This window comes from Anser anser (assembly GCF_964211835.1).
Source record: "Anser anser genome assembly, chromosome: 1".
NCBI lineage: Eukaryota > Metazoa > Chordata > Aves > Anseriformes > Anatidae > Anser > Anser anser.
In genome coordinates this window covers 193,416,452-193,431,102 of record NC_139720.1, presented here as the reverse complement: position 1 = coordinate 193,431,102, position 14,651 = coordinate 193,416,452, and the positions used below count along the sequence as shown (strand labels likewise).

Sequence of the window (14,651 nt, the reverse complement as noted above, 5' to 3'; positions counted from 1 at the left end):
AGTTTGATGCTCCACGATTACCACCCGGTATCAGTGGTTGTGCTGCTAAAACTGCTTCACCGTGTGGAGACCTCCTCAGCACGCTGCCATTCGGAGCAGCACGGGACAAGCAGGGCAGTGATGCAGACCACCCATCCCTGGCGGCTGGTTGCCAATTACTAGAAAAATAAGTGGGTTAGAATGACAGATAAGGAGCAAATGGAAAAATTATGTGTTCCCACTGTGACTAGAAATATTTAGTATCAGCTGAAATTGACATCTTCTTTTACTTTCTCTACTTTGTTTACACAACATATAAGCACATAGCCTTTCTGTTCAAATAAGTAACATGTTAAAGCATGAAAAAATGGCATCCTGGATGCAAGTTTCTCCTGATTTCAAGGATTTAAATTTAAAAGGAAAGATAAATTTTAGTATTCATGATGAAGAAAGCTCCTCAAGGATGTAAAGAGCAGTGGCTCCTTAAACTACAAAAAAAAAGCTGTTTCTGAGGGAATCTGCTTCGAGCCCGATGCAAAAGTTGGAGACGTGACCACTGATTTCAGCAACAGGTATTTCAGGTAGTTCTGACCTCGGTAACTGCTCTGAGCACGGAAAGAGGAAAAGCAGCACGTTACTGGAGATCTTCACACTTTATTCCTTCCAGCAGCCTCGCTCACAGCAAACACCAGGACACGCTGCAGCCCTCCATCCTCCTTCCCTCCCCAAAACTTCTCCCTCCTGCTGCATTCCCAGCACCCCACCATCTCCTTCCCCATGGTATTTTGCTTCCTGGCGTGCAAATCCTGCCTCATCCCAAGGGTGCTGTGGGCATGAGGGGCACACGTGTGCCCTTGTGTCGCTACCTGCCCCTGCCCCTTTCACCTGTGAGGAGCTGTAAGCGTGCCCGGATACCCAGGTCACCAGAGCAGCAGCAGCAGGCCAGAGGAAAGATCGTGGCCTAAAATTTAAAATCTACCTCAACAACAGGCAGGAGACTGCCAGACACTGCCTTTCTAGAGGGAAGAAAGTTTACACAGTTTACAGGCAAGAGCCGAGGGACTGAAATTACTCTTTGCGAAGAGTAATTTCACTATAGGTAAGTAAAATTTTGAAATACATTTTTCGAATTTACACATTTGGTACGTACACATTTGGCATTAAGACAAAAAATCTCAACACAATTTGCTACGGTAGTAGAAGAAAGATTTCAAAAACCTGAAAAGCGACACAAATTCATAGAAACAGTTGTGCTCCGTGAAATAAAATCGCTTCCTTTAACATAATGAAACTGAATACTCTTAACACATGTGAAGTATTAAATTTTTTAAAGGTTTTCTGCCATGCCACTGAAAAGATGAACAATCCAATTTAATAATACCATACAGTAATAAGTAGAAAATGCACGTGATGCCGGGCATCATATTAAAAGTCAGCTCTGAGTGTCTATTGCCCAGTAATGCCATTAACTTCATACCAGTAAGAGTACACCTCTGAACGTGGCTTGACTCACTTGCTAGCGATTTCACTAGTTCTGCCACAAGTACATGCCCAAACAATAACCCCATCTAACAAAATAAAATACCTCTCTTGTTGAGAGCGGACTGCCTCTGAGAATAGCTTGGCACTCTCCCCAGTTAGCTTTATTACCAGGAATAAACTTTATGAAAGATCGCTATACATAAAATAGACTCTCAGCTGCTCAAACAGAAGATCAATGGGACTTGTGATAAGAGATTAACTTGGCAATCAGACACCCAGTAGTGACATCGTTTTAGTGGGTTTCTTTTTAAATAAAACGCAGACACTACAGGAGGGCCATGCACCATTTTAACAGCAAACATTTATTCATAGTTCATAAAACTCAGATGCATTAGGAAAATGCAACTTATTCCTGCAAGTGGAATGTCCCCTATAACAAAAGTTAAAGCCATAATGTTTGAAGGGATTTCACACTTGTGCCTGGACTGCCCATGGAATAAGTGAACTGCTTCATTTGAGGGTAGTTAGGTTACAAAGCATCTGAAAGGAAGAAGAGTTCAAATGTGGCTCAGGAAAAAATGGACATGTGGTACACCAGCTCCGAGGCAGAAAAGCCAACAGACAAAGCAGAAAACTACACCACCAAAAATGTTTCCCCTGTTCTGAAATTCAGGCTGTCAAGAGGCTTGATTTGATCATTCATTTCTCTACAATAAAATGAGCTATCGAGCAACTGCCCCACATTCCCACATGCTATGCAATATCATTCATACCTACAGAAAAAGGGAGCAAATATATTTAAAAGACTACAGATCTCGCTTATTTGCAGAGCAAATAAGATCTACTCTGTTACATTAAATCATTGCCTGCCTGAATGTGTACTTATAGGACTTTGTCTCAATTCTTTTAACATAAACTTACTGAAACCAAAGGGAAACACCAAGAAGCATTTAACAACATCCTTAAATCAGCTAGTTTTAACTTGTGTGAAAGCAGGAAGAGTAGGACAGTAGATCTACTCAGAGGCAAAATTTGCTGTGCTGTTTGTAGGTGATAGAATTCTGTGGTGAGAATACATCAAAAGCAGTTTTACCAAAGAAATTGTTTAAAGCAAGGTTTCCTTTATAAAGGAGGTAATAGGCTTCTTCCCTAACTTCCCTGAACAAGCGCAGCTGTATATCCTAACATTTTCAGAGAATATAAATCCCCAAAACATAAGCTGCATCTCCAAATGCAAAGGTAACAGTTAACAGGATGGCGACAAGACCAAAAGAAATACCATTATGTGCACAGAGTAACTGGGGACACTCCAGATTTTCAACACGTAACAGGACTGCAACAGGGAAATTAAAAAAAAAAAAAAAAAGCCAACAACCGACACACTAGGAGCTGAAGAAGAGCTGAAGTAGTAGCTCCCAAACAAACAGCAAACCAATGGAATATATTCTGAATATAGGCAAGCACCAGAAGAACCCACTGGGCTTCACCTATTTTATCCTTCCCAAATGAGCCAACTGGTGGAAAAAGAAGCTGTGGAGCAGGGACTGGACGATAGGAATAGGACCCACAGCTGCAGATTTGTGCTGTCAGCAGTAACAGACTGGCTGGGCAGAGCACTCCTTTCCTCCCCACTCCTTCTCCACCACGACAGATGAGCGGCTCTGGGTTAACGTGCCGTGCCTACAGCAGCACAGGCAGTGAGACCACGCTTCTGCTTCTTGGGGGAAACCTGGACTAACCATGCAAGGCAACCCCCAAAACTAAGCCGAGAAAGAGGAAACCAATTCCCCTGCAAATCACTGGGGGCCACAGGAAGATGATCTTGTGGCATGTGAAATATGAGCACTTTGGCCAAAGGGAGAAGGAAAGTAGCAGCTCCTAATGATTGCTGAAGAGGTCGGTCCAGGCTGAGTTTGCTCAAGCTTGGGGTGCAAAATGTCCTTTCTGGAGACAGACGATTTGAAGCAGAAACCAGGAGGTGGGAAAAAAGTAACCTTGTAAAAAAAAAAGTGAAGGTCTGAAAGCCATTTATCTAGAGGTAACATATCCTTCCTCCAGGTTCTTGTCTGAAAAGCACCAGCTGGATCTTCTCTCCTACGGTAGTTGCATGAACAAATCCAAGACCCTCAATTAAATTCAAAATATCAAATAGTAAGAGTAACCATGCGGCTTGCCATCAGTATAACCCAGCGTTAGAATTAGAGGATGATGTATATTTAGTTTTGGCAAGTCATGCTCCTGGCAAGTGCTCTTTGGCAGGCAGGAGTCCGTTCTCTCTCTACTTTTCCCAGTACTCATTCCTGGCCTTGGCCCCCTGTGCCTGCCATACTGTCAAGATGTGCCAAATGACCTGTGCTACATGGCTGTGCTCCAGAGCAGATCTGCTTTTTAAAAAAAGAAAAAGGGCTAGGAGGGAGAAACCTGGTTGTTTTTACATTCAGTAATAAACTGTCTGCCTATGTATGTCTTCAGAAAGGTAGTACCCCTGAGAGGCAATAAAGGCCAAGCAGACAGGGTCAATAAGCTTCTTAAAGAGGCTCTTCTCCTGAAGCCTGCTTATTTGCATGTCACCACAGTACTAAAAGAAATAAATATATAGTTAAAACACATGGAAAGGTATTGTTTCTTCGTTACCACTGAATCTACATCCAAGGGCCTCCACATCTGCACATCTCATGAGATGGCCAAATTGAGGAAATAGAGCCTTGGAAACCATACACAGAACAGGGAGCACGCAGCTCTCCTCTGGATCATGGCTCCTCACTTTCCAACCCTGTCTTTGAAACCGTAGCCCTATTTGTAAATGATAATACTGGGAGCTGTGAATTTGTAATATTCAAGTTATTAAGCAACTAAGCTGGAGTACTGTATTTTATCTCTGACAAAATAGGCTTTCTTTCAAAACAGAAATCTGAAAGCTTTAAAAAGCACCCTGGTTAATACAAACATTGAAAAATACTTGTATTTTAAACTTCTTTTGCAGTTTCAACCTTGCACTTGGAGTAGGTTTTGGATCCCTAGAATTCCCCAAACTATTTTTAACACCCGAGCTTAGGCCTTTATAGGCCACTTGTGAAAATGAAGGAAACAGCTTAAATATCCTCATTTACCATCTGTTTTTTAAACTCAGTATGTTTCAAGGGCAGTAAGGTGCACAGGAAAAGGTAGTCATTTTTTTGGACCAGAACATATAGCTGAGGGTAGAGACAAGGCATGTGTGTGAGGGGGAAATAACATAAAAGGTTTTGTCAAAATTCTCAAAATGTAAAAGTCGAGAGAGCCTCTCCAACTCTTACCCTACCACATTAGACAGCAACAGCTAGACAGGGATCAGAGTAAAATTCCTCTTAAAGAACAGAAATACGGCCCATAAATGCTACATTAACGTAACTAGTCATCTAGTCATCCATTATTATTGACAGATTAGTTGCACAGAACCACAGAATGTTTGGGCTGGAAGGGACCTTAAAGACCATCTAATTCCAACCCCCTGCCATGGGCAGGGACACCTCCCACCAGACCAGGTTGCCCAAAGCCCCATCCAGCCTGGCCTTGAACATCTCCAGGGATGGGGCATCCACAGCTTCTCTGGGCAGCCTGTGCCAGGGCCTCACCACCCTCCTGGTTAAGAACTTCTTCCTTCTATCTAATCTAAACCTACCTTTTTTTAGATTAAAACTGTTACTCCTTGTCCTATCACTCCGCTCCCTGACAAAAAGTCACAGAATCACAGAATCATTAAGGCTGGAAAAGACCTCCAAGATCATCTGGTCCAAACATCCCCCTACCACCAGTATCACCCACTAAACCATGTCCAACCTTTCCTCTAAATCTTCTTTGTAGGCCCCCTTCATATACTAGAAGGCCACTATAAGGCCTCCCCAGAACCTTCTCTTCTCTAGGCTGAATGACTCCAACTTTCTGAGCCTCGAAGGGAAAGCCATATACTTCAATGAAGATAAATGTCCAGAGTTCTGATTGTTCACATTTCCCATTCTTCACATGAGATCCACATCACATTCCCATGCAGTTTTTGGTAACCTGGAACATCTCCATCTCTTCTCTAGCCCAACTTCGAATATCAGGAAACAGACTAACATATTTGTAAATTTTAAGATAGAAGCAACTGTTAGGACCGCAGAGTTCTTCCAGCAAGTCTTGACAACTTTTTCATATACAGAAAACATAAGGGTTCAGATATGGAACTATATAGTAGGATTCATCCTACTGTATGCTTTGTAGATCCAAAAAACACTGCTTCTGAGGCTTCCCAGTCCTGTGTCAGGTCTGCAGCTGTTGGACCATGTCTGCATCCGCCTACCCGTGTTCTGGAAGAATCCACATCCTAGTGCAGACAAAGTCCATCTGATTGTGTTTGCATGCAGACTGGTTCCTGCTCCTGGGAATTGATTACCTTAGCTGCCAGGATTCCTGTCCTTCTGGCAGGAATGAAGAACAAACTAAATCAATCCTTCAGCTATGCAAAAGCACAATATTCTAACACAAATAGAAAAGGCCAAGAAACTGAAGGTATTTATAGTTGAGAAGAACTTGGCCCACACAGTTCGTCAAAATCAGTGACAGAAAACATGTATTTAGCATTTTCAGATTGGCTCGTGACACTGTGCCTACTGCCAGAAACTCTGTCCCCCAGAGATGAAGACTTTGAAAAGAGATGTTGAAATTGCTATTGGAGGGAGCTTACAGCCTGTCCTTGAGCAGGGTTGCTTGTGTGGATGCTCTAGGAAGAGCCAAGAAAGAACAGAAATAGAAACTCCAAAGCTAATACTCACCGCCCCAGAGGTTTACTACCTAAAGTTGTTTATAAATTAGCAGGCAGACAGATCCTCTGTACTCCGCTTTCCCTTCTCAGACAGAGGTCTCTTCCATAGGACCCATAAAGGTCTGTACTGTGGAGAAACAACAGCAGGAGCCAATGCTCCAGGTCCAAACCCTGGCTCTAACCACACATCCTTCCTATCCCTGTAGTATTGCCTCTCCTTAACACCCTGTTATTTTCTTAACAAGTACATAGCGTTCCACTGTTAACAGATTACTGGATACTAAAGCCAGCTTTTTAATCTCCTGCCCACTTTCTTCCTCTCATCACTGTTCCTCTCCTTCTGTTCCTTCTGATCTCTTTCAGTTTTTCATTCTCAACAGTCTTGCTCACACATCAGTTTGCGACATTATTCAACGTGCCTTCAAGTTCCATCCTGAAAACACATCGATTTCTGAAGATATTTTTAACCAATACTTGGGAAGAAAAAGGACCCAAACACAGATGACAGTAGAATCTGCATTCACTGCTGTCTTTACACCTACATTCAGGACTTGACCCTGTCAACATGCTACTGAAAAGTCCCCAAAGGTTATGGAACTAGTACAGGTGTCTGACAGGAACCGGACAGATATTTGCAGGGAGTAGAAAAGATTAAGTACCTACTTCATGCTTATAAAATAAAGAAGGAGCAGGTAGCTTCACAGCCCACACAGATGAGAAAACAAGCAGGAAGCAGGCAAGAGACCACTTTGCTTTTTTAAAAAAGGACTCTCTCAGTTCCCAACTGCTATGTAAGTTAAGTAACCACGTCTTCAGCTTAAGCCACCCCTTTCCTTCACATTTAGCCCCAAGTTCTTTACGTTCCTTTTCTGAATAGACCGAAAAGTGTTTTCTCTTCCCTGCTGTAGAGACAAAACACATCCTCTTTTTTCAATAGTTTCCCATCCAGTCTTTCCTTGTTACCCCAACAAGACTGATTCAGCTGTAGGGTCACCTGTAGAAAGCCACCGTCAATGGCTAAGAGCCATACCTGAAAGCTTTGATCACTTCCTAGCACAAAATGACCTGCTGCTGACCCCACGTTATTTCTGCAGCTGCTGGACTGAACCTCAGGGGGGAAGATGCAAATAAGTGGGCAGTAGATCAGAAGAAAGTGGGGAGCAGAAGTCTGGGAAGGATGCAGAAATGGGTGAGGAGGCCAGAGAGAGAACTGGGAGTCACAAAGGTGTGACAGGCTCCAGAAACTTGAGAGTATAACGCTGGAGGCAAAAGCGCACAGCACATCACAGCAAGGACATGATTAAAAGAAGTTGAAAAAAAACAAGACAAAGGGAGGTACTGAAGGCTGCAAAACATCCACTGATCTCTCCCAACACCAATACCCCGTCCTATCTGCCTCCCTGACTGGGGTGGTGGCCTATTTTTGTCAATAAACAATATAAACATATCCAGTAGAGTGCAGAAATGTCCATGGTGGTACATCTCCAAATCACTGGCCCAACAGTGTACCCTGGACCTTGAAAGCAGTACCACCACCTCAGCTTCATACCATATCCTGAAGCACTCTTACTGCAGACTCCATGTCACACCAACACAACCGCACCACTGCAGCTCCACACAGAGCCTAAGGGGCATAGCAAAACACCACAGGGATGCTGATAAAAACACCCACCCATATTTGAAAAGTTAAGTGGACATGTAATTTATTACCTTTTAAATTTATTACATCTTTATACAAAGGCATACCCTGAACTCAGAGTTTAGCTGTAATAGGTACTGGGCTAAACCACACAATATTATTACTGCTTCTTATTGTGTCTTAAACACACCAAGTCTTGGGTCACCTGAAACTGTGCCAGCACTAGGGATTCTCTTGCAGCGAAGTCTCGGAAGACAAAACCATTTGTAAGAACAAATCTTTATTACTATACAAAATATAGTATTTTACAACATAAAGCCCCCTGAAGTACATGGGAGCACGTGTTTACTACCAGCCTGTCAAAACGTACTGTGCTTTATGGAAAACGTGTTCCAACAGCATCACGTGTCATTTTTTCTAGCATACTGTAAGAGAAGATATTCTATAATCGAGACATTTTTAATATCCTTCCTAAAACTTGAGCACAAATACTTCGGAAAAACTATGGAGAAATTGTTGTTTGTGAAAGGGGTGGGTAAGGGGAAGCTTCGTCTCCGTACGGTGGCAGCAAGTGGCACTTGGAGAAGAGGAGAGTAAAATCCTGCCCCTTCCCCCAGCTGGAGCTCAACTGTGATGCCCCCTGCGCTCTGCGGCGAGCCTGTGGCAATATACTTCCAGCTGGCAGTCTCAGCGTGCTGCATGCTGTGCTCAGCGCAGCGTGCCTGTACATTAATGCATACACAGAATACAACTCCAGAAGCAGCACTGTGCAAGTTAACTCAGAGACGACTTCTCTGTGAACATCCAAAGTTTTGATTTACTCCCTACTTGTATCTTTTGGAAAGATCATATAAGCTACATAAGCACACACAGAGGCACGCAAAAAGCTTTTGAAATCCTCCACTGTAACTCCATTTAAAAAATAAAACTACGTTCCCTGGAAGAAAGCACGAACTAAGCATTGTTCTTCTAAACAAATGCCCATTTCTATCCAAATTATACACAATCAAAAGGCTGAAATGTTCTCATTAAGGTAAGTAACAGCGAAAGTCAGGTTTAAAAACGTAACAGAAATTTCCATACCCTGGAGGGATATCGGCTGTGCTCAGAGGTGACACACTATTTTTAGGACCATGACATGAGCTGCATTACTTGTAGTACACTTTGATCAAATTTTTCAGAGTTAAACATTTGCTGCTCACAACTAGCGTAACTGCTGCTCCAAACGCACAAGAGTCAACTCCTTCAAGGTCTGACTTTTCTGAGAAAAGCTTCAGTTAAAGATTTCAGCACAGATCTACATAATCTTTGATTTGCAATTGGTAGAAGAAAAATCACCTCTTTAATCTCTAGTTACATGCCTCTATTATGACCTATTCTAAACATATCTCCTGGCATAGCAAACGGAATTTCACTAAATGCACAGATAGATATTGGACACCTTGTTTCCACTTTGAGCTCAGTGTGGAAGGTAACACTTACCCCAGTAGTATGACATTAAATCTAGAATAAGTTTTGTATTTCCATTCCCTGTTTTCCTTCCTCACGCCCCTTTCTCTCCACCTACCCGCCTCCTGGTAGCCTATTGCGACAGCTGAGCCACAGGAGGGTGCAGCACTGCACAGATGGAAACAGGACAGTGCCACGAACCTGCCAGCTAATGGAAAATCCATTTCAGATCAAGCTGTTAAAGAAACCCACTGAAACAAACAACAACAAAAAAAACCTATCATATTAATGGCAGGTAAAGTGGCTATTCAGAGAAGCCTAGTCCCTAAAAAACATGGTATAGTGTCTACCAAAGAATTGCACATACTATTATTAGTCCCAAGACATTTTTATTCAGAAATCTCAGATTTAGTAAATGATTGCTTGAATAGCTATCAACTAGCTCTATCCAATTCTAATGGTTATCAAACAAATTGAATAGCTATTACTAATTCTCATTTTTATATAAGAAAAGTAGATTTTATAATCACTAAGTACACAACTTCTATACTGATATAGATTGCTTAAGTTTTGAAGGGGGAGGAGAGGGACAGAAACTTACCACAGTGGGGTTACCGCTGCTGATCAACTGGCTGACTTCGTGAAAAATGCTTTTGCAGTCGATAGACTTGTCTAATGATCCCCGTTTCACTATCACCGCTACTGCTAATAGAATCTGCTCCCGAACGTACTTTTGAAGGCTGTAAACAACATTGCAAAAATAGATTTGAAAACAATTTTGGAAATCAATGCTCAAAGTTTTAAATGTAATTCTTTTTCAAACCTTGTGTATGAATACATCAAGGCAAGCTGACAACTCTATGAAAGTCAACTAAGTGTTAAGAAATTGGAAGAAAAATTACTGTTTTATTGGTCTTGACCACTATCCTTGGAAACACAAAGATAACAAGGCTATGCAGAGTTCTACACGTTCAGCAGCATTTTTCCTTATACTTACTTAGGCCTTTGTAAGACATAAGTTAGAAGGAATGTTCGCAATGATTCGATGCTAGTTTTTTCCAACAGAATCCATTCTCTTACAACTGCTTCCATTATCGCTGTAGCAGCTTGAAAAAGAACATAATCCACTTTACTAGTTTCTGTGGGGAAAAACAAACGCAGTTTGAGTATCGAAAGACAGACGTATTTACCTTTTACATATTTCTAACAAAAAATAATGGACTTTACTATTAAATAATTATTAAATATAATTTTGTTACTATGAAAACAAAGAATGTATACTTCAAAAGAGGAAAAAAATAATCAGTAACCCAATTGAGTAAGAGACTTGGGGGAAGAAAAGCTGGCTATACCAGGAGACGGGGCCCAAGATCAAGAACAAGACCACTAACACAACTGTGGAACAAAAAATATAGATGACAGATTTAGTCACAGTACATTAAAATATGATTAAATTGTCAGCTATGCCACAACGAAGAGTCCTCTATCATTCGAGTGCTTGCCTTTGGAAGCAACGGTACATAGAATTACATGCATTTTATGGATGGCAATAAGAAGTAACTCACACCTAAAGGTAGCATTTGTGCTTAATTACCAAAGCAAAAGTTTTACTGGCTGGTGTATTTAAGGTTTTCTACACTAAGTTTAAGCTTGCATGTTTATCTTGAGGTAGTCAAAATATAACAACTTACTGAAGTTTAGAAATCATTAGCCCTTATTATTTGAATATCTGATTACTTTGTACATACGCAGGCTAAAGAAACTAGAAAAAGATGTTATGGAAAATGGTGACTGTTTATACTACAATTTAAAGAGAAGCCCCAGAATTTGAATGTAATTCATAACATGATGATATAAAGCTACAGGGCTGTTTTGTTGGGGTTTCTTTGTTGGTTTTTCCTGTTTGTTTTGGTTTGGGGGCATTTTTTTGATCCTTTGCTTTTAAAATTTTTAACTTAGAAATAGGAGGTAGTATTTAACTAGACGGTTTCAAAACAGTTTGAGTCTGTAGAAAACAGAAAAAGCATTCAGAAAAAGCATAGCCACAAGGTGGCAAAAACGTAAAATATGAAAGGTGAAATAAAATTCCAGAGCCAGAAATGGAGTTTGGGCTATGGTGTGCAACCTGCCAGGACCAGAAAAAACGTGTTTGCTGAAGAAAGCCTCAGTCATGGGATGGTGGTCTTTAAACAACTACAAAACAAACTTTGTTCCACTGAATATACACACACAAGTCTATAATATGTGTTCCTTTATATGCAGGTTCTATACAAAGATAGCATCCAATTTGCTAGAATGTTTTTAAGTAATTTAATCAGGCTTCAAATCTAAACCCTACCCAGGTAAACATGCTTAAATTAAAAACAAACCACCTTTAAATCTACTAAGCTTAATTTGAAAAACTAAGTAACCACTTAATTAAAAGATTAATGTGCATGTCCATCACATACATAAAGATGAGCCAAATTATTCCTGCACAGGAATTTTAATTCTGACACTTTCTGATTTCTGGGTCTCTGTTTTTTCAAACTGTACAAAGCCCATACGAAAAGAGAATGCTAGTAAAAAAATAAAAGAGGATGGAATTTCTTCTTTGCGTCAAGTACCACAGATGCACAACTGCAATCATTAACAGTACAGACCTCCAGCACTCAGTGTAAGCTTACAACTAGTCAAAGCACCATTATCCTCTACATGAAGTTACTAAAGAAAGACAGGACAAGCTTTGCCAGTACATTTAACAGCTATAAGCTTACAGCAGAAGAACGTAGAGCCTCATGCTTTGTGGGTTCAACTATAGGTTTCTAAACAAACCATGCAGTGGTGGCTCATCTCCTTTTCATTATGCTCATCATCTCAGTTGCTCTCCCTGTGTGGCTCATACACTCTTCATGAACACCATCAACGTTATTATCGCTCTCTATCTTCCATTCCTGTTTCTGTCTTGACCGCTTTTCTCCTGTTTCTTTTTTAAAGCCAGCCCTATCTGCCTTCTGGTTCCTACCTATCCTTACCTGCTCATATTCCTTCAATCAGCTGTTCTTTCTGTCCACACTGTACGAACACTTACTCAAGAAGCAAGAAGTCTGGGGAAAAATCTTTCTGTTCCAGGTTCTTTCTGTTCTCGGCATCTCAACTGCCTACTGGAGAAGCCACTGCAAGGAAAACACTGCCCTATCTGGAAACTCGCTGGTTTCACAATGGTGATAGCAAATGAGCAGTTCAAAGATGTTTTATTTCTAGACATTCAAAAGGCATTAAAACCAAGTTCACATTCCTTCCAACCAGTTATATTTGAGAAGAAAAAAATAGAACTATCGCTGCAGACATTTTTCATTAATAATGCTAAACTGTGTTCCTTTCTTTGTCAACCAGATGCAGAGATATATCCCCCCTTAGAACAGACAATATTGCTAGGAATATTTCATAAATTTCCATTACTTCTAAGTAGTGACAAATACATCACTTAGAGATCTAAATGTTCTGCAAGCAAGGTTACTTACATATGTTCTTTTGCCCACTTAAAATTCTTTAAAAAATCAATGGTGGGGAAAAAATGGAGTGGGGGGAGGAGAGGAAGGGTGAGTTGTCCTAACTAAAAGCAAACAGTGTCGTTACAGCCTTCACGACCAGACAAAGTACTACTGTAATATCCTAAAACCTTGAACTCATTTGTAGAAAAAAATTTGGTTTGCAAGTGGGTGTAGGAAAGTAACCACACCCTGCTATATATATTAAAACATAATTTAAAAACATAGAAGAAGGCCTGCAATATTAATACCGTAATATTCGTGAACTATACTTCTCTAATCCAAAAAATTTTGAAATAACTTAAAAAACACTGTGGAACGAATAAAGTATGAAAATAATCATTTTAGCCATTAGAAATGTCTAAATTCTTAAATATCTCTCTGTTCCGCATGGCAAAATCTTTGAAATTGAAAGTTGCTTCCCCCTGATGCATGTGTTCTTTTCCACACATTTCCAGGTTTTCCAGGAATTTTTGATAAAAGATGACACCTACCTACCCCTTTCCTTCCCCCACACGTACAATCCCACAAAACCTGGAATCAATATTCTGTTGCTTCTATTAGGTGGACAGAAATTTTTCCAAATAATTTTTGAAAAAAGCTGTGCTGTTAACAGCAACTAAGACATTCAACCTGAAATAGATTCCTGCCATGGAAAAGTTCATCACCAGTACAAGAGCTGGCAGCAGCAGATGTATCAACCGATAGTATAATGGGAAGTATCAAGCAATCCTGCTACAGAGAGTTCTGCAAACTCCACAGATTAGACAGTATTACAATAAGCATGTAATAGAGGAAAGGCTAATCTATTACATCAGTTTAATAACTTTGCCAAATGAAGTTATACTTTACTGACTTCAGAGCTGCCAGAAACAAAACCTAGAGCAGCATGAGGCTTCACCCTCTACCATTACTGATCTTTGGCTAATGCTATCTAGCAGCTCAGCAGACATTTAAGTTGTAGTTTCAAGTAGACTTTAAGCAAAAACGAATGCCAAAAGAAGCAGCCACGCCATCTTGCAACTACTAACTGGTCCCTCCTATTCTTGTGCCATGATTTCTCACATTTGGGTAAAAACATTTGCAAAGCGAACCTGGAACAGTTTTTTGATCTGCTTAAAGCCATCCTGTTTATTTGCCAATACATTATTCAGCTTACCATGTGGCCACCACACAGGATGCAACATGTGAACAGGACCTGGCACTGAATGTTGAAAGCAGTACTATCCCTTTCAACAGCAATGCCAGATTCAAGCTCTTCCAGGAGAGTAACTTTTAAATCAATTTTTTTAGGTACTGCTTAAACACAGTGTATTACTAATACAAAGATCTGAATTACTTTGCTTACATTTTAAAATCATTTCTTACTTGCTTGTAAATCTACTTTCAATACTTAAAAACAATACGTATTTCAAATCTTTTAAATGAGACGTTTGTCCAAGCCTTAAAGAAAATAAAATACAAATAAAAAAAAATCACTAAATTCTTCAGTTTTCTCTGTTCCGCATGGCAAAAGCCCCTAACTGGACAAAGCTCCTAACAATCTGTTCTGAATGTAATGTTGACCAGGCTTCCAGCATAGAGCCAGCCTGAGATCCCTTCCAAGCACAGTCATTGTATAACTATTATACTGAAACAAATATATGAAACATGAAATCTGGGGGGGAAAAAACAAAAACAAATGCCACGCAAACAGAAAGCACCCTTCCTCAAAATTAAAACTAATGTCCGTACTCCCAGTCGTAGAAGAACATAGTTCCAGTTAGAGAAACTGCTTAACTGCATTTAT

The 14,651-nt window shown here is 40.4% G+C and overlaps 1 protein-coding gene across 2 annotated transcripts in view; it reads right to left on the bottom strand.

Annotated features, from left to right (window-relative positions):
- The window catches only part of XPO4 (exportin 4), an 81,688-nt gene that overhangs the window by 44,525 nt on the left and 22,512 nt on the right, over nt 1-14,651 (bottom strand). For both annotated transcript variants that reach the window (XM_083805221.1, XM_083805222.1), the window contains exons 3-4: nt 10,330-10,471; nt 9,934-10,072 (exon numbers count right to left, since the gene is read on the bottom strand). In XM_083805221.1, the coding sequence (XP_083661347.1) occupies nt 9,934-10,072; nt 10,330-10,471 (281 nt within the window). The remainder of the gene's footprint in view (nt 1-9,933; nt 10,073-10,329; nt 10,472-14,651) is intronic.